A 21,817-nucleotide genomic window follows, 5' to 3' on the forward strand; every position below is an offset into this window, starting at 1 on the left:
CATCTGGGCATCCCGCTGTGAACACTAAGATGAGAGAAAGTCAGCGAAAACCTTCTGATTATGGAACGTCAAATGTAGCCCTTCACACCTACACAGGTTATTGCTTTTATTGTTACTGCACAGAGGCATACACCACTGACAGGGCATTACTTATAAAAATGCTACTACCATGATCCTCTTTCATAAATCATTCCACAGTTCTGATGTTGTACCTGGTTTGACTATATATCTCGTTATGTAAAGACCCTGAATTAGAAGAAATAACGTAGTTGTAAAGACAGATATCATTAGGTGATTTTGGAGAATATAAAACCTTAATAGGAAGAACAAATAATGAGAATATGTAGAGAAATATTTTAAAATTGGCAATTAGGTGTGAACTTTAACCTTGGATGGTTTTACTTTAACTGTAGTAAATGATGCCGGATATAAGTTTTGACATTTCTGTAATCCTTATTAACCACTTCAGCCCCGGACCATTTGACTGGCCAATGACCAGTGCACTTTTTGAGCCGCTCTAACTGACAATTGCGCTTTCATGCGAATTGGCTTCCTAACAAAATTGACGCCCTTTTTTTCCCACAAATAGAGCTTTATTTTGGTGATTACCTCTGCAGTTTTAATTTTTTGCGCTATAAACAAAAATAGAGCGACAATTTTGAAAAAAAAAAACAATTAGGTAGATTCACGTAGGGGCGCCTGACTTTAGGGCGGCCTAGTCTAGTCTTTTTAGGCTACACCGCCATAAATTAGTTAGGCTAGTAGTGATTCTTAAACCACTTACCTGCTAATTTTCGGCGGCGTAGCCTAAAACGAGCGGGCATAAGCGCGCCTAATTCAAATGACTTGGAGGGGGCGTGTTGTATGGAAATGAGGCTTGACCTCACGTTTTTTGACGTTTTTTGACACTGCGCATGCGCCGGGCAACTACATTGCCCAGTGCGCATTGCGGCTAAGTAGGCCGTACGGGCCTATTGATTTCGCCGCGTACGTAAACGACGTAAATCCCGATTCGCGGACGACTTGCGCAAACGACGTAAAAAATTCAAACCTCGCGGTGGGAACGGCGGCCATACTTAACATTTTTATTCCACCTCATAGGTGGAATAACTTTAGGCGGCCTATCGCGTATGTAAATGATGTTAATCGACTGCGGCGGGCTCGCGTTCGTTCGGGAATCGTCGTAAATGCTCATTTACATAATCTACGCCGGCCGCAATGGAAGCGCCACCTAGCGGTAAGACAAAACATTGCAATCTAAGATAGGACGGCGCAAGCCGTCCTATCTTAGATATGTTTAAGTGTATCTCTGTTAGAGAATACACTTAAACATAGGTCGGCTTAGATTCAGAGTTAGGTCGGCTTATCTGTAGATAAGCCGGCCTAACTCTTTGTGAATCTATCTAAATATTTTTTACTTTTGCTATAGTAAATATCCCCCAAAAAATATATATAAAAAAACATATTTTTTTCCTCAATTTAGGCCGATACATATTCTTCTACATATTTTTGGTAAAAAAAATTGCAATAAGCGTTTATTTATTGGTTTGTTATAGCGCCTACAAAATAGGGGATAGTTTTATGGCATTTTTAATAATATTTTTTTTTTACTAGTAATGGTGTCGATCAGCGATTTTTATTGTGACTTCGACATTATGGCGGACACATTTGGCGCTATTTTGGGACCATTCACATTTATACAGCGATCAGTGCTATAAAAATGCACTGATTACTGTGTAATTGTGACTGGCAGTGAAGGGGTTAACCACTAGGGAGCTAGGAAGGGATTAAGTGCGTCCTTGGGAGTTATTCTAACGGTTAGGGGGGCATGGCTAAGAGTGACACGTCACTGATCGCTGCTCCTGATGAGAGGGTGCAGACGATCAGTGACCTGTCACTAGGAAGAACGGGGAGATGGTATGTTTACACTGACATCTCCCCATTCTTCAGCTTCGTTAACCTGACATTGGGTCCACGGGTCCCGCTGGCACGATCACGGAGCTCGCGGCAGGGTCGCGTGCAACCACACGGTGTCAAATTTTAAGGGATGTACATTTATGCCCATTTGCCTGTCCGTGCCATTCTGTCAACATATAAGTTAGTGCGGCGGTCGGCAGGCGGTTAAATTACTTGGTCTATGCCTGCCTAGAAAACAAAACAGCAGCATTTATTATTCCAAAACAGGAGTCATACTCCTGGCACCAGGAATCCTTGTCCTCTGGCCCTAATTTAAAATTGTGACCAGTACCAAGGGCAGCCATCAGAAATTATTGGGCCCCTTACACAGTTTTAGGCCTGGGCACCCCTGAGCCTGACCACCAACATTCCCCAGGGCCTGCCCATTGGCCATTCCACCAAATTCACACAACGGCCACTTTACCTGTACGCACTCAGCACCCCCTCAATCCTTTATATATGTCAGCCCCCCCACATCTGTTTATATGTCAGCCCCCTCACACCTGTGTGTATGTCAGCCCCCCACCTGTATATATATGTCACCCCCACACATACACAAATCTGTAAACACACAAGCCTCTGGTCCCTCCCTATACACAAAACACTCCCCTCCCTTTCCTTTACAGCCCCTACTTGTAAAGGAAATCTTCCTACCTAGTCCCAGCCCATTTTCACAAAGCTGACATGTTTCTAAAACAGAGGAGCACAGTACAGGCAGCTCACACGAGGGGTGCACATACACATAGTAGCCAGAGGTGCCATTAAAGAGCTTGATGTCTAAACTCAATGACACAGAGAGCAGCAGAAGCTGCAAGATCAATTCTATAGTGCACAACATGGCTCCCCTTAACCTGCCTTCTTTTGGCCCGGGAGGGCCCCAGTGTCCCTTACAGTTGTATCGGCTGTACCCCCTGATGGCAGCCCTGCCAGTACAATCCCATTCATCCTATATAGACAATTCTTCTAACCCTACTTCCCCAAAGCAGAGTGACTGATAGAACTAGATTTACAAGATGTTTTTAGTATTCTGGGTTGAATAATAGCCAGCCTCTTTTAACACAATGACTCTGAGCTCAAGCTGTCATGTATCTGCCCTCAGTCTGTGACTGGACAGTGAGGGGAAACAACACAATGATGAGCTCATCTCGCAGTCATTTTGCATTCTCCTTCTATCAGCATGCTCTTTGTAAGCACATGTATTGATAGGCTTCTTGTGTCAATCTTCTCCTTGCCCCAACTCTCATGTCACAGTTCTCTAACAATCCCAAGATAGTAGCTGAGAAATGCTGTATAGCAATCAACTTTAACCAAATTCATATTACCTTCCTTCACCACTCATTTTCCCAGTGGCTGGAAATAATTTGTTTTAACATTAATTATATTTCAGCCAATTGGGGAAAATATCCAGGGATACTAGAAATCAGACTTCTTAAGGTAAAGTAGATTTTTGCAATCTGTCTCCCATTGCAAAGATTTCTCTTCATTTCCTTTCCCATAGCCAAAACAGGAAGTGAGAGAAAATCCCTCCAAAGTGAGGGAATCCCTGGATGTCACCAGGGTCATCAGAACTAATGTCCCCACTGGAAGATATCCCCACTATTCCTGTTCTGTGGACAACCCAAAATGTGTGATTTTCTTTCGGTAATACTGGTATGCAGGACTAATACAGAGGGTGAATCTCCTTAATGGGGGCACAGACAGCAATAAAAACATAAAAAGCTTTTTAATCCTTCTCCACTCTATCTGAATCTAAAAAGGTTTTGTATATAGATATACTTTAAAAGTTATTGGCCCAGCATTTTCAAAGCTTTGAATGCAGGAAAACCCCTCTTCCCTGCTATAATAATAATAACCCTAGTGCCCTTAGCACAGGTAATTGTATTAAACCACTAATCGCCACATAGACAAGTAACCAATCCTAATTCCTGTCCGATCACTTTCCCATGTCCTCATTTCTCTGTAAATATAAATGTACATCACAGTTTCTGAGCATTATTAGAGATCAGGCTGCAGCATAAATGCCAATATCTTTCACCAGGGGTACTGCTAGGATTGTGAAATACCCGAGTCACTCTTGGATACTTCAAAGAAGGATGGTAATGGGAACCGTGGGCATGATCACCGGTCAGGGTGCCTATGCTTACCCATGTTCACAGCCAAAAGCATCTACGATGAACATGTGAGCATCACAACTGGACCACGGAGCAATGGAAGAAGGTGGCCCAGTCTTATGAATCAAGTTTTCTTTAACACAATATGGATGGCCAGGTGCATGTGTTTTGCTTAGCTGGAGAAGTGATGGCACCAGGATGCAGTATGGGAAGAAGGCAAAATGGTAGGGTCGTTGTGATGCTTTGGGCAATGTTCTGTATGAAAACCTTGGGTTCTGCCATTCATGTGAATGTTACTTGACACATACCACCCCCTAAAAACATTGTTGGTGACCAAGTACACCCCTTCATGGAAATAGCATTCCCTGATAGCAGTGGCCTCTTTCAGCAAGGAAATGCACTCTGCCACACTACAAAAATGGTTCAAGAATGGTTTGAGGAACACCACAATGGACTCTCCAGATCTCAATCCAATTAAGCATCTGTGGGATGTGCTGGGAAAACAAGTCTGGTCCATTGAGGTTCCACCTTGCAACTTACAGGACGTAAAGGGGTTGTAAAAGTTATTTTTTTCTTTATTAACAAACATGCCATACTTACCTCCTCCGTGCAAGAATTTTACACAGAGGGGCCCTAATCCTGCTCCTCTTTTTGAGTGCCCCCACAGAGACCCGCATTCCCTGGGGGCACTCGTGTGAGCACGCCCCTACTGTTGTGTCCATTGACACAGACAGCAGGATTTGGCTCTGTCCCCGGCTCCTGTGTCACTGGCTTTGATTGACAGCAACGGGAGCCAATGCTCCTGCTGCTATCACTCCAGCCAATCAGGACCCGAGACAGCGGCTGGAGCTGCTCTGCTAGGCCCCGTCGCTGGAACAATTGGGTTCAGGTAAGTAAAAGATGGGCTCTGGGGGGCTGCTGCACTACAAAAGGTTTTTCACCTTAATGTATTAAGGTGAAAAACCTAGGGTTTACAACCCCCTTATAGGATCTGCTACTGATGGCTTGGTGTCAGATACTACAGCATACATTCAGAGGTCTACTGACATTCAAGCCTCGATGGGTCAGTGCTGTTTTGGAGGCAAAAGAAGGACTTACTCAATATTAGGCGGTTCATCATAATGTTATGACTGATTGGTGCATGCTCCAACATGAAGGCTCTCATAAACTAGAGTTGGGACTGCACTATACAGAGGGGCCTTTAAGAGCAACACAGGCAGAAATAAAACTATTTTTTTTCTTAGTGGACTAGGAAAAATCAAGCACCAATTTCAGGGTTTTATTTCTGTCTGTCTCCCAGTTGCAGTTTTTTCCCTCATTTCATGTCTGATGAAACTATTGTCAACAGGACAGGTTGTATGAGTAAATCCCCTGTAATGGATCCCCAGATAACAGTAATAAACCTGACAGGAGTTATAATCCTTCCCTACTATATACACACCTAGGAAAAAAATTGGCGTGACATACACCAAACACTTTGGTCAGGAGCATGTAATTACAATATAGCACACTAAGTACAGAGGTCAGGAGTATATAATGTAAAGAGTGCAGTGGTCAAATGTATGTCATGTACAGGCAAGCATATAGGATGCAGTCATCAGCAGTATATATCATATACAACACAGTGTACAGAGTATGGAAGTCAGGAGTATGTATTATACCCAGATTGTTACATAATCCTGATCTCTGAACTAAAGGTGGGGCTTAAGTCAGCAATAATATCCCACCCACTACCATGAATGCATTGTGATCATTGGTCCCCTTAAAATTTTGGAATTTTACTTCTTCTGTCACTGAGTGTTTTTAAATGAGTACAAGAGTTGCATTAGCCACTTGATGGAGTATCATCAGGGCCTGCAGCTGTTTTTTTTAGACCCACACAAACTAGACCACTTTAGATAGAAGACAATAAAACTATCAGAATTTCATTGAAATGTGGAAGTAAATCAGAGTACCTGGAGGAAACCACAGAAGCACAGGGAGAACATGCAAACGCTTCAGATAGTGTCTTGATCGGAACTCAAACCAAGGAACTCAGTGCTGAAAGGAATACATGTTAACCACTAAAAATATGTGCTGTCCCCAAGACATTGATGTAACCAACAAGTAAACTTGGAAACTAAATTGTGGTCATGGTGTCAAGACCTGAGGCCCTCAGCAGGAGATACTGGGCACATACCCCAGGTGCCCTGCACTATTAATACCCATGTCTTTCACACTGATTACTGATTCCGTAGGAATCCTGTTGTCATGAAGCACTGGGATGTGGAAGGATGAGGTTTTTGTGATGGTATTATTAAGGTCCCTTTGCATGCCGTGTTTTCCTATTACGAGGATAACAGCACATTGCTGGAGGGAAATTTGGCCCTGTCTTTCAAATAGCAGTGAACTAATTTTCAGGCTAAAATCCCAACTACTGTCCAAACTTAACATGTTAACTTTTAAATTACATAGCTTTAAAAAAATTTGCACTGCTTTAAAAAGACTACAACTTTAAAGCATGAGATATGGAAATTAATTGTTATCTTATTATAGCAATCCCTCATTATTTTCCACTAGGATTTTATAACGTTTTCAAATAACGTTCAATGTGAAAGTTAATGAATAATTTTCTCGAATATCGGAAATGTTGTGCATTACTCTAAGCTCGTGATTTTTCTGACCTAACCTGTAATTGTGAAGTACTTACAGTACTTTTCAAGGACTAACAACATCTCTATTCAAGTTCGAATGAATCAGTATAAAAAAAGCTAAACAATAATAAAGGTATAACATTGGTAAAATTCACCGGCATGTAAGAAAGCAGAAACTGAGAAACTGTCCTCCCCCATAATCCATTTTTCTCTTGGGAGCTCCATTACTCATATTTATCTGTAAAATAATTGGTTTCTTCCTTAACTATCTTATATTCCCAGCTTTATTTTTCTTTGTATGCTGCTGCTTAGGTTATGCTTCTTCTTTCTCTAGTTTTAAAAACTTTTACAGTTGAAATTTCAAGTTTGAATACTATAGTGAAAAGTGTAGTGTAAAACTGTAAAAATGTAACCCTATAAAAAAAAATGAAAAAATGTATCCTGTTCCCTTAAAGCATGAATACCAGCACAGTGCTTGTGCTGTGTAATTTGGCCCTACGTATAATCTAAAATACCTGGCTGATCTTGCCAGTAACTAACTTCCCGTTTTAGTGTCCCCACTCTGGATGAAGTAGTACAGGGGGCACGTTTAACCTCCTTCTGAACTGTATGCCCAGAATTAGTATGCATATCAGGTAGGTCACAAAAATTCTTGTTCAGGGTCAGTTATACAATGTAGCCAGAAGGTAAGCATAACAACCATGCACATAGCAAAATGTGGGTGTCACTCAGGTGTGAGGCAAAGTCCAGGCTTCACCTCACATAGTGCCTGGGGGGACTACAACTTAAATTTTTTCTACTCTCTGTATGATATACACCAGGGCCCAGATTCACAAAGGACTTACGACGGCGTATATCTCCTGATACGCCGTCGTAAGTCCGAATGTGAGGCGTCGCATCTATGCGCCTGATTCATAGTTAATCGTTGTTTGCGTAAGTCGTACGTGAATGGGCGTAGTTTACGTTCACGTCGACTAAGCATTGAGCCGGCGTAATTTACGGAGAAAATTCGACGTGATACTGAGAATGCGCGCGCATGAGCCGTTCATTAGGTGCGTCATTTACGTGGGGTCACGATTCATTTCCATACAACACGCCCCCCACCAGCCTACTTTGAATTACGCGGGCTTACGCCGGTCCATTTACGCTACGCCGCCGCAACTTACGGAGCAAGTGCTTTGTGAATACTGCACTTGCCTGTCTAAGTTGCGGAGGCGTAGCGTAAATAGGATACGCTACGCCCGCACAAATATACGCCCTCCTACGTGAATCTGGCCCCTAGTATTTTGTGTTCCATCTACATATTTCCCAAACATTTAAACTCATTCGTACCTTACCAGCGTTTTTTTATTGTTTTTTACCCTTTTTGTTATCTGGTCTGAGATCACATTGGGTTATGGAGCCGTCTCCTCCCTTTCCATCGTATTGAGAATGGAACTCCAACAGACACATGGATAGAATTAATAGGAGCAGATCATTTTTGTTCCACAGAGCCAGTGAATGATAAGGTAAATGTAAACAGTCTACAGTATTTCACAAATTGGAAAGACTTGTGTCCACTGAATGCCACCTTTGGTGGGACATAGCTTCTCTAGAAGAATACCTAAAAGAAAATGGGATCCATAGGGGACTAAAAATCAGGAAATGTTCCTTCTTTGAAGTGGAGGATGGAGATTTTAAATCCCAATGGACTGGTATCCTCCATGAAGTATCTAAAACATGGATCTTCAAACTATGGCCCTCCAGTTGTTCAGGAACTATAATTACCATCATGCCTAGTCATGTCTGTGAATTTCAGAACTTTACAATGCCTCATGGGATGTGTAGTTCCGCAACATCTGGAGGGCCGTAGTTTGAGGATCCCTAATCTAAGGGATTGATGAGACTCCTAATCAAACTCAAGGAGGCAGGTGTAGACCCATTGAAAATGGAGAAAAGTCTCACACAGCAGGATTTAGAAGGACTTCACCATCTACCAGATTTCAGACAAAAAGAAGAACGTCTTTTGAAAGCTATAGAGACACTTGAAGAGCACAAACCAAAAGATCCAAGTTTCTCAGAGATAAATTAGACTACACTGAAGTGGTTATATACAGCTGGAAGACCTCCAACCAACAGTTTAGACACAGAAGGAAAAGATCTGGAGGATCGAAACATCATTCTTAGAACACCATCAGCCACCACAAGTACAACCAAGAGGGCTAGCTTAAAAAAAACAACTAAGCTTAATTGTCAGTTGGGCTGCTTCTATAGGGACCTTAACAGCCCCTGAGGATAAAAAAATGGGTAACTCTCAATCCAACAGCATCTATTTTTCATCATCTTCCCAAGACACACAACCCTCTAGGTAGACCAATTGTGGCAAGTATTGGTTCCTTGGGTGGACCACTTGGAAACGTGATGGACACTCTATTACAGGCTGTGGTCAATAGAATACCCTTCCACCTACGTGACAACAAACACACTGTACAGGTATTTGAAGGCTTACATTGGAACAAGAATATGAAAGGGCTAATCTGCAATGTCAGATCCCTATACTCCAGCATACCTCATAAGTTGGGTTTCTGCTCACTCGGACACCCTTTCGATCTTTACACCCAATATTCTTCTGATCTGAAATGGTTTATTTTGGAAGGGGTATCATTTCTCTTACACCACAATTACTTCTTCTTCGATAAGAAATGGTATGTACACAAACAGGGGGGCCTCTTTGGGCACCAGGTTCTTCCGCACCTATGGTTTTGTGGGAGGAAAAATACATCTACAGTGCTAACAATCCATTCAGGGATTCCATCATCACATATTTTCACTACATATATGACCTGATCTTCATTGTAAATCGTGGCACAGCCACTGTTGAATTTTTGAACGATCTTAATAACAGTCCTTTAAATCTAAGGTTCACATCAAAACAATTAATTATCTTGACCTTACTTTGTCTGGCTCTAGTGAGGCAGGGATTGTTACAGTAGGGGCATATAAAGTAGAAAACCCTCTTCAAAGAACACGCTTGCGTATAGTTGCCACCCTACAAATACCATCAAAGCCATAATATTGTATATATGTGGAGCAGCCAGATGTTTATGTTGTGACTATCTGGGTGATCCTCATCTTTAAATGCTCCAATGTTTTTTTTTGCCAACATCACACAATTAGTTAACTGCCACACAATGTTTGTCATATATCTGGTGACATGTACCATATGCAATATTCAATATGTAGAACAACCAGGCAACTGAGTGACAGAATGAGGGACCATTTTTCAGACATCAGAATCAACAAAAATACCAGTCTGGCTAGACATTTCAGTCTTCTTCACCAACAGAATATGCAATCCCTCAGGTTCTAAATTGTCGAAAGGATAGATCAACCCATCTGTGGTGGCATACTTATGACATACTGTATATTTTTCAAACTATGAATTGAACTGACTCTTCTCATATGATTGCGCTAATTGACTCCTGTTACTTCTCCATTACACTTAGGAGTGTCTTTTTTTTATTATTGTTTTTTGTTCTATTGAGCATACATACATATTTTTAATTGTATCTTTAATATATTTTGTTGGATTTAATTGGCTTTAAATTGATATATGTAGTCATAGATTGACATATCTAGGTATATTTTTCCTCATATAGACACCTTGATTGGTCAGTTTTGATGTTATAGTTTTAAGCTTTTCCATCGTTTTGAGTTTATCATAAGCAGAGTCCCTTTGGTTTTGATTTTCATATTTTGACTTCTACTTACACACTCAGCTGTTGTCCGTTAATGTCAGCTATCTTTATTCCATGTGACAGCGGATGATGCTTCTTAAAATCCCCCCTCTCACTGAGAACTCCTGTCCTCATTATTTGCTCCGAAAAGGCAATGCAAAATGCATTAGTGGCCTGGCCTGGTCAGAACCCAGGCCGAGGCTGCCATTCACTTCTCTGCACACGGGTTTGCCAATGATGTGTGGCACATGGATTTCTTTATCTCACATAACATCCATGCAAATAGCATATTTGGAAGGATAAGTCAGCAATGGCAATTACATTTCTACAGAAGAATTTCCTATTCCTTTCTTCATAAGATTTCACTGATAAGATAAGCAATTGTAAATAATCTATTATTTTTATTAGAAAGAAGCTAAGCATGGAACTACCCTTTCAATTATAGTTACTGTATATCTTCAGCTCCCTTCTAATAAAATTGATGGGTTATGCCCAGTTTACAATGGTTTAGATTAGGGGTCTCTGAACTTTTCAAACCAAGGGCCAGTTTATTGTCCTTCAGACTTTAGGAGGGCCTGATTGTGGCCAGCGGGTTTAGAAAAATTCCCGGGCCCAGCATTGGTGAGAGTAAATATGCCTCAAAATTTGCAGTCAGTAGGATAAGGAGTAGTGCCCCTATTGGTAGGAGTAATTGTATCCCATCATTGGTTTCAATGAAAGAAATTGTGCTTCCTTGTTGGTGTCAGTGGGGAAGAATAGTGGCTCAAATCAGTGGGAGGAATAAAGCCCCAAGGGCCGGATAAAGGCAAGCAAAGGACCACATCTGGTCCTTGGGCCGCAGTTTGGAGACCCCTGGTTTAGATTGTCAGTCAAATCATCATAGGAAAAAAGAAAATGAAATTCAATGTAATTTGTCATATAAAGCTACCGGTACTTTTATTATTATTATTATTATTATTATTATTATTATTATTATCTCTTCGGTTGCTTTCCAGCTCTAAAATTAAGCAGTTCTGTAAATAGGTAAAATGGGAAATCAAATATGTCTGCTTGCCCATATTCAAGCAAGTCAGAAGTGTTCAAGTCACTGAAAAATATAACATTTGCCGTGTTTGTTAATCGCTTTAGTCACATCTACTGAGGACTAATTCACATGAAGGCGACCCAGGGTATAACAATTAAAGTTTCCTAAGTCTCATAGTTTACATGAAGGGCTCTCATAGTGATTTAGCTATCTCTGAAATTTTTATTTCTCTACTGTATGTGGACGTGACAAAATCAAAAGTGTGTTTTGGTAATTCAAATAATATTTTTTGTTAGGTGTCCAAAACTAGCAAGCTTTGCAAATTAAGTTCTCCTGGGAGGAAAGAAATGTCTCCTCTATGTAGCAATGCCAACTTTCTTCAGACAGATCATGCCCAACATCTTAATTTGCAGCAAGACAAACGTGCCTGCCAGCAGCAAGATGCTGGGACCTTAAGATAAAAATCCCTCTTGCTGTACAGTTTTTTACAGTAACTGCCAGCTCACCAATTATAGGAAGTACAAAAGGTTACAGAATATTCTAGCATTACACTTCCAGAGTTTTTTTCCATGATCTTTGACAATATTATTATACAGTAAATATATAGGCGTTCTCAATTGATGCAGTTTTTTGGTTTAATCTTTTTTTTTATTATTGGGTTAAAAAAAGGGTAGAAAATAATTAAGTACAAAGCATTGGTTATTTTCGTTAAAGAAGATCTAATCTCTAATTGGTCAGCGTCTATTTGTATAAAATATGATGCAGCATAAACAAGCTTTTATTCTTTCTCGCAGCTCAGTGCTACTGACCTCCCCCAGCCTCTTTCAGAAGTTTCCTACATGTACATGTACTCGCTTCAACATTGCCTGCACATCAATGGACTGGCCTCCTGATAGTGACAATGACAGATCATGCCTGTGTAATATTTATCAGCACAGACACAGGGTGACAACACAGGGGCAAAACTGAGTGAAAGTTGTCACTCTATAACAATAAGTGACTATAAAAGGAACCTAATGACAGCATCACTGGGAATTATGTAAATGAAAGCTGCAAATTGAAAATTATTAAGAACAACGTTTGAAATTATATATAATTTTTGAAAACTATATCAGATTGTTCAAACATAGACATATACCTAGATTCAAAGACGCCGCCGCAACTTTAAGGCGGCGTAGCGTATCGTATTTACGCTACGCCGCCTTAAGTCAGAGAGGAAAGTACTGTATTCACAAAGTACTTGCCTCCTAACTTACGGCGGCGTAGCGTAAATGCGGCCGGCGTAAGCGCGCCTAATTCAAATGAGAATGGGGGGGCGTGTTTTATGTTAATTACTCGTGACCCGACGTGATTGACGTTTTTTACAAACGGCGCATGCGCCGTCCGTGTACATATCCCAGTGTGCATTGCTCCAAAGTACGCCGCAAGGACGTATTGGTTTAGACGTGAACGTAAATTACGTCCAGCAAACAACGTAAAATTTTCAAATTTCGACACGGGAATGACGGCCACAACTCGTGACACGCAGTATGCGATGGTCGGAAGCCTGTCAATCAATTAGGAACGTCCAGTCCTGCAGAAGACATACCCGGAAGCGGCGGTGAAAATACGGTATGTACGGGGATAAAAAAAAACAGCCGATTGTCATCTCCGCTTTAATTGTTATGCATGTGTGTCTTAGGGCAGTGTTTCCCAACTCCAGTCCTCAAGGCACACCAACAGGTCATGTTTTCAGGATTTCCCTCAGACGGCTGTGGTAATTACTAAGGCAGTGAAACTGATCAAATCACCTGTGCAAAATAATGGAAAGCCTGAAAACATGACCTGTTGGTGTGCCTTGAGGACTGGAGTTGGGAAACACTTTCTTAGGGTATACACAAAGATGGCATCTTCAATCATGTGAGTTTCATGTTAGTAACAGTAATACATTTTTTATACAACTCATAAAGTTTCCGCCACAGTTTTCAATAGAAGAATTTAGTGGTATTTCATGAATAGCATCAAGTTGTTTGGGGTCCAGCATATGTTGATGATACTCTTGTAGTTCAACAATTTGTATAAATTAAAATAATAATTACCTACTGTGCCTATAATTTCATTTTACATATATTGTTAGGCTTATAATAAATGTGAAAAATTACCAATATTAATAATTCGAACATAATAAATATAACTACAAGATAAATTCAACTTTACAAATTCTTCCAACATTAAACACATGTTTTCATTCTGCACATGTCTACCCAATGCTATAGTGAACAGGCTACAGGATGAAAGTAAAAAACGAACCTTTACAACCCCTTTAAGTGTACCTGGTAGCTTAAAGTACACAAACTGAGTAACTGATGAAGTATTCTTAGGAGAAAAGACAGCGTATATAGTGTAACTGGCTACATTATGGTACTGAATTCATTAACGTGTCTCTGATCTTGATAATTCTGCACTGTTCTGACAGGACCTGGCAACATACTCTAGGATAAGAACAAGACAACTAAGCATAGATTAAATATAACAGCAGCTTGTAGGAAAAAAATGTCACTCATATACAGCAGCATGTGGGAAGCATAACACAATGTGAATTTAAATATAAGTCAAGCAAGTGGCACACAAAGATACAGAAACAGAGACGTGGTAATTATGTAAAAGAAGCACAAGTATGCACAATAGAAATGACAAATCTAAATGGTATTTAATCAAAATAACAACTGACAATTGTAAACTACTATCTAAGGCTGTAAGAGCCCAAACACTGTGTTTCCCAAGTCTGTACTATTAAACTTCTATTCTAATAATACATTATTAATTTGTGGGCATTCCGCATTTCTTTGTGCAGTTAAGCTAAGACAGACCTGTTTGGAAAGTTAGTAGGTACCAGCAAATGTGACGCTTTGTAATCACCACATGAGTAACATAGATGTATCATATCATACCGTGTGGGCCTCATAAATACATAATACTGGGCCCCCCAAGTACTATTTTGGGTCCAGTTCTGGATGGATACTTCCTGTCCCCTTGGACAATTGCTTTGTGCAAGCCTCCCTCAAATCAACTGGGTAGCCTTTATAGCATTGGAGTGAAAATGCACGTAGAGACAGTTTGCCAGCTCTGGTTCAGTACATCTGGAATCTATGGCTAGAGGACTAAGGCACATAAATCCCCTCATTGCTATCATTTTGTTTCTCAGTATACAGAGGCAGGATGGACACTGTTCCACCAACAACAAAATACAAACTGTCAAAAGACAGCAATAATGATAACAACTGTATTGTACTCTGAGGCCCCGTACACATGACCGAGTTTCTCGGCAGAATTCAGCCAGAAACTCGATCGGAGCCGTATTCTCCCAAGAAACCCGGTCGTGTGTACACTTTTGGCCGAGGAAACCGACGAGAAACTCGTCGAGCCAAATAGAGAACATGTTCTCTATTTCCTCGTTAGTCAATGAGGAAACTTGGCTCGCCGAGATCCTCGGCGGCTTCACAAGGAACTCGACGGGCAAAACGACGTGTTTTGCCCGTCGAGTTTCTCGGAGGTGTGTACGGGGCCTAAGGCATTTCAGTGGTCTGAAACATCTGACTAAACTCAGCATGTGGTACTATAAGCCATGCCCTGTGTTGGCTACATGGAAATCCAACCCTTCTGAGACTTAGCGGCTCCTGCAAGTGTTTTCAGTCCTTTTGGCATCACCGTCCATTCAAAAACATTAAAACTATCCTGCAAAATCCCCATTTCTGTTATGTAGAAATGTACATGTTTACTATATTTTTGAATTGCACTAAGTGTCCTCTTGGCTAGCCTTATCATTCATCTGCATCTAACTGTACAGATTACACTGCTCTTCCTCCATTGAAGAATTCCTCTAGAAACAAAGGATATATACAAAAACGCAAAGACTTGTAGCTAAAAGCAATTCTTCAGTACGCTCTGTTCTTAAAAGGATTCAACTTTGACTGGCACATTCCATACTTTCACCACAACACCTGAATATTATCAAACAAATCAATTAAAGTAGGACGACCAGTCTAAATGATACATATACAGTGCCTTGATAAAGTATTCATACCCCTTGAAATTTTCCCAATTTTGTCATGTTACAACCAAAAACGTATATGTATTGTATTGGGATTTTGTGTGATAGACCAACACAAAGTTGTACATAGTTGTGAAGTGAAAGGAAAATTATAAATAGTTTTTATTTTATTTTTTTTACAAATAAATACAGGCATACCCCACTTTTAAGTACACAATGGGGTTTATTTACTAAAGATGGAAAGCGCTAAATCAGGCTCACTTCTGCATATAAACCAATGAGCTTCCAGGTTTTATTACCAGCCTTAATTGAACAAACTGGGGTTAGAAGCTCATTGGTTTCTATGCAGAAGTGAGCTTGATTTTGCACTTTCCAGCTTTAGAAAATAAACCCCATTGTGTACTTAAAAGTGGAGTATGTCTGTATCTGAAAAGTGTGGCGTGCATTTGTATTCAGCCCCCTTTACTCTGATACCCCTAACAAAAATCGAGTGGAATCAATTTCCTTCAGAAGTAACCTAATTAGTAAATAGAGTCCGCCTGTGTGTAATTTAATCTTAGTATAAATACAGTTGTTCTGTGAAGCCCTCAGAGGTTTATTAGAGAACCTTACTGAACAAACAGTATCATGAAGGCCAATGAACACACCAGACAAGTCAGGGATAATGTTGTGGAGAAGTTAAAAGCAGGGTTAGGTTATAAAAAATATCCTAAGCTTTGAACACCTTATGGAGCACTGTTTAATCCATCATCCGAAAATGGAAAGAGTATGGTACAACTGCAAACCTACCAAGACATGGCCGTCCACCTAAACTGACAGACCAGGCAAGGAGAACATTAATCAGAGAAGCAGCCAAGAGGCCCATGGTAACTCTGGAGGAGCTGCAGAGATCCACAGCTCAGGTGGGAGAATCTGTTCACAGGGCAACTATTAGACGTGCACTCCACAAATCTGGCCTTTATGGAAGAATAGCAAGAAGAAAGTCATTGTTGAAAGAAAGACATAAGAAGTTCAGTTTGCAGTTTGTGAGAAGCCTTGTGGGGGGTACAGCAAAAAGAAGAAGGTGTTTTGATCAGATGATACCAAAATTTAACTTTTTGGCCCAAAAGCCAAACGCTATGTGTGGCAAAAACTAACACTGCCCATCACTCTGAACACACCATCCCAACTGTTAAACATGGTGGTGGCAGCATCATGTTTGGATGTATATATACACTGCAATAAATGATCAATTAGAATCTCAATGTATAGTTTTCAACTGTATCAACTATTTTGTAATTGCTCATTTTGGTGGACCCAAAAGCATGCAATTTCCCTTGTGACAGTGATTGCCATTTGTGATTAGCCAAGTAGGCACTCAGTGTTGTATTATGTGAAGTGTTACATGTCCTACTTTACCTAAAAGAACTAATCCAGCAGTAAAGTGTGTTGCCTTGTTTAAACAAAGTCCAACAATTTACTATATTTCTAAATTCCAGTCTTTAAGTGACAGTGCCCCCTAGGCTAGCCTCAAGAACGTATAAAGTAGTAGTCAAATGACAAGTTCATTTTAAAGACTATAGTTTAGAAAAAGCATAAAACCAGAAGGGGAACACATGGGTTTTGTGAAATTTGTCAACCCCATTAGCCTTGTTGTATATGACACATTTAGCATTTTATGGAGTTTGAGCTCTTAGGAATATTCTACCTGCAATATTTAGAACTTTAACTGCTCATTGCATATAGAAGTGATGGAGTGCTAAGTATTAGATATGTGTATTCCCGTTCGTACGAATGTAATTTTTGTACGAAAATGTTCATTTCCGTACCCGCGGAATAATGTGTACATACGAAAAAATTAAAGCACCAAAATACGAAAACGACGGGATTACGAATGAGCCGCATAACGAACAACCGCAAATACGAACGAACGATCCGACGAAAATACGACAAAATGAAAACGACAAAAGAACGAAAATGACATCTATAACAAAAGATTTGCATTCTGTATTTTGTTTGAATCCTTTTTCTGTTCGTATGTTCATATGACATCTATAACAAAAGATTTGCATTCTGTATTTTGTTTGAATCCTTTTTCTGTTCGTATGTTCATATGACATCTATAAAAAAAGATTTGCATTCTGTATTTTGAATTCCTTTTTTCTGTTCGTAATTTGGTTTCAAAATACAGAATGCAAATCTTTTGTTATAGATGTCATATGAACATACGAACAGAAAAAGGATTAAAAAAAATACAGAATGCAAATCTTTTGTTATAGATGTAATTTTCGTTTTTTTGAATGGGCAGTGAGTGTAGTTAGTGAAGCAGCTTCTCTTTTGTGCTGAGTACAGTAGTACAGTAAAGCCAAATAAACTTTTCTGTGGATTTTCGTCTGAAGGGAGATCAGTTGGCCAGACTTTTGAACCTGGAACCCAAAAATGGTTTTCTGATGGAGTTTAAAAACGAACGAACGTTCGGAAAAACGATCGTTTTTATGTTTGTTGTTAAAAAAGTCTGACCAAGTGTATGGGGCTTAACAATAGTTAATATGGATGAGCCGCAAATCCCACGATATATTTACGAAAGTACAAAATGACGAAAATTCACGAAAATTAACAAGTAACGAACATGAATTAAACAGAATAACGAACCATCCCGCATGTACAAAAATAAAACGGTAACCAAAATACGAAACGATCAGAATACGAAAAAATCGCGTCGTATGAAAAACGAACGGGAACGAACAGGAAAACGGGCGTCTTACGGAAAATGAACGGAAAACCTACCTACGGAACGATACGAAACGGAACAAAATAATACGAAAAAAAATTCTGTGCACATGTCTACTAAGTATGCCATTTTTGAGAAAACACCAACAGGGATTCATATTTTAAAATGTATTCAAAATGAAGAGGACTACAGAGGAGCCCCAACATTTTAAAGTTGTCTGGATCCCCATGGGACCCAGTAAACTATACATTGATATAAAAAAAGTGTGTAAAAGAAATAACATTAAACATTGTTTTGGATACCTGCGTCCCCCACTGGGCATTGTGGTTCCATCCATCAGTCTCTACATCACTATTTTGCCTTTGCAGTGATGTTGGGTCCGAGGATTTAATTACAACATTTGTGGGGGTCTAGACATCAGTCACTCCTAGAAGTGTCAGATGTAAAGATTCTACTGGAAGCCATGGCTCTGTAAGAGAGCACAAATCCATGGAACAAGCACTGGAAGCAATCAACTGGACATTTCTGTACATGTTGAAAATGTTCTCATCCTGAAAAATCAAAACCAATGCAGCCACCATATCTATATAGCTGCAATATATTACAATTTTGATCATGGGCTTAGATATACTTTAAGTCAGTGTTCTGTTGAGTTGAATTCCCATTACTTCCTGTCCCAAACATACAACAGGAAGTGAGAGGCAATCTATCTAGAGGGAAGGGTCTTATTCCCCAGCATGTTCTGTCTTAGGATGTTGGTCACCTGAACAAATAGTAAAATGTGTAGCTCCAAAGAGAGCAATAAAAAGCTGATAGTGACTTTGAACCGTCCACACTATAACCACAAAAAAAAAAGTTTTAGCTTTAGATCTGTATATTTTAATTACAGCTAAACTAACAAGAGGGACAAAGCCAGGTTGATTTCCTTTAGCTTTTTTTGAGCCATTCATGTGTGTACTGTACATGGGGTTTGCTCCACATAGGATGTAGGTAAACCCTATTCATATTCCCTGCTTTTGAGTTCTGTTCAGAAGGCTATTTGGAACTGTAGGAGTCATATGCATTTTATACAGATATACAGGTTCATAAGGTATTCTGATAACATTATTATATAGAATAGAGTGTACTAACCTCAGAACATGTGTGGATCCATTAATTGTTGTGGTTGAACAGGGGACGGTTTGCCCTAGTATGGAAGGCCTTCTGTACTTCTCATCTCCGCAGCACAAAATGATGAGGAAGGCACGCCTGAAAGACTTGTTCAAAAAGGCATAGAGGAAAGGGTTCAACCCTGAATTAATATAGCCTAACCAGAGAAAAGCTGTCCAAAGCTGCCCTGGTACACTGTAGTTTATGAAAGGGTCAATGACATTGGTGATAAAAAATGGTGCCCAGCACAGGCAAAAACAGCCCATTATAATGCACAATGTCTTAGCAGCTTTGGTCTCTGTCTTCATCCTGTGAGTGGTGTGCTGATCAGGATGATGATGTCGATGGTCTGCTGGCGCTCCTGCCCGCTGTAATACTCCAATCTGCCTGGCATGTTCTCGCGCTGTGACATAAATTCGATAGTAAGCAAGCACCATCAAGAGAAATGGAATGTAAAAAGCTACCACGGAACATGTTATAGCATAGGGCTTGTTCACCATAAAAATACAATATGTTGAATTTGAGTCTTTGCTGAATTTTCTCTTTTCTATCTGGAAGAAAAGGATGAAAAGGGGATTTTTTTGTGTTCATTCAATTCAAAATGTACTTAAATGTAATGAAATGCAAGGCAAAACAAACAATAAAAAGTCATAAATATATTAACACAGACCATTGTTCCACATGATCCTTCATTATTCAGTTACACAATATGGCCCGGATTCATACAGCACTTGCGCCGACGTATCTCGAGATACGCCGCGTAAGTGCAAATATGCGCCGTCGTATCTATGCACCGGACTCAGAAACTAAGATACGCCTGAAAATAGGCTTCATCCGACCGACGTAACTTGCCTACGCCAGCGTAGAGTTGGCGCATATTTACGTTGGACGTATTTGGCGCTCCCATTGATTTTCTATTCACATATGCAAATGAGGGAGATACGCCGATTCACGAACGTCCGTCCGTCCAACGCAGTGCGCGTAAAGTCATACGTCCGGCGTAAAGTTATGCCCCATAAAGGAGGTGTAACTCAGCAGCATCCATGCAAAGGGCTGCACCAGGGAACACAAGCTGACGTATTTTACAATGTTTACGTAGGACGTGAATATGACTAGGCGTAGGTTACGTTCACGCCGTAGGCTGTTGGCGATACGTATCTGTCTGGCGCTAGGCCCATCATTTGCATGGGGTCACGCCTCATTATCATGGCTCACGTCCACTTCCACTTATGCCGACTTACGCCTTGGAAACCCAGCGCAGATTTGGAAGCACTGGCTTTGTGAATTCAGTGCTTGCCTCTCTGCGCTGCGTAGGCGAAGCGTAAAGGAGATACGCTACGGCGGCATAAATATGAGCCAGTGTCTGTGAATCCGGGCCTATATCTTTAAAGCTGAACAACAGATAGATACCAAATCCAGCATTTATCCCATCTATGGATTTAATAAAAAGAATGATGACATTTTTTATATATGACTAGCTGGTTTACCTGACTCTGTCTTAACGGACTTCCTGTAATCTCCATACACAAATACATTTGACTGGGAGAGAAAGAGGCAAAATGATGGCCAAGCAGGTTGTACTGATTTGCACAGTGTCACTTGCATAATACTGACAGCTTCCCTAGAGAATCATTGAAGAGATGATCCATCCAATTACAGGTTGAGGTGTGTACCAGACCAGTCTGTACTGCTCAACTATAGTGTGGCCTACAGAGTTTGCAGTGTGTGTAGGGACCAGGCTGCTCTATCTGGTAGGGAAAATACAAGGCCTGTTACACAGAATGACATATCTTTTGGCCAGTTTCCGTGTATTTTATCTCTGTTTTTAGCTGTTTGCCTACTTTTCAGCTTTAACTAATTATAGAAAATAAGTATCCACACACAGGATCTGCTGCTCACTGGAACTTTTACTAAAAACCTGACATCTTACTTCAAATAGCCAGTGGTAAAAAATATTCTGACACATTTTATAGTTGATATACTTAGTCATGTAAGTAGATATGTCAATTAGGAAACACATCCGTTGTCTTTCACTTTTCATTGTCAGGCTTTTAATGAAAATTCCAGGGAACAGCAGTACTGGTATTTTTTATTTATTTTTTGTTTAAATTTTTGACAAGCGTGGGCAAAGGCTTTTTATGTGCACCAACCAGTTGTCAGAGTCTTCAACTTGAAGTGCTTCTTTCAAATCATTTTCTGCTTGGTATCATGAAATCAACACGCCGTTGACAGTCACTTTAATTGCAACGCTTTCATGTTACTGAAGCTGATTTACTAAAGATGTAGAGAATCTACACTGAAAAAATCTTGTGAATATTCACTTCCGTTATCTAATCATGTGAAAAGAATCTGTACGTAATTGGTTATTCAAAGTGATCAGGAAATGTTCTCTTCAAATGACTGGATACATTAACCACTTAAGACCTGGACCATTACGCAGGTAAAGGACCTGGCCAGTTTTTGCGATTCGGCACTGCGTTGCTTTAAC

The 21,817-nt window shown here is 40.2% G+C and overlaps 1 protein-coding gene across 3 annotated transcripts in view; it reads right to left on the minus strand.

Moving 5' to 3' along the window:
- HTR4 (5-hydroxytryptamine receptor 4) overlaps positions 1 to 21,817 on the minus strand; it is a 609,312-nt gene that overhangs the window by 130,753 nt on the left and 456,742 nt on the right. For all 3 annotated transcript variants that reach the window (XM_040344503.1, XM_040344504.1, XM_040344505.1), the window contains exon 6: positions 19,312 to 19,880. In XM_040344503.1, coding sequence (XP_040200437.1) covers positions 19,312 to 19,880 — 569 coding nt within the window. The remainder of the gene's footprint in view (positions 1 to 19,311; positions 19,881 to 21,817) is intronic.

Source organism: Rana temporaria, chromosome 3 (genome assembly GCF_905171775.1).
Source record: "Rana temporaria chromosome 3, aRanTem1.1, whole genome shotgun sequence".
Lineage (NCBI taxonomy): Eukaryota > Metazoa > Chordata > Amphibia > Anura > Ranidae > Rana > Rana temporaria.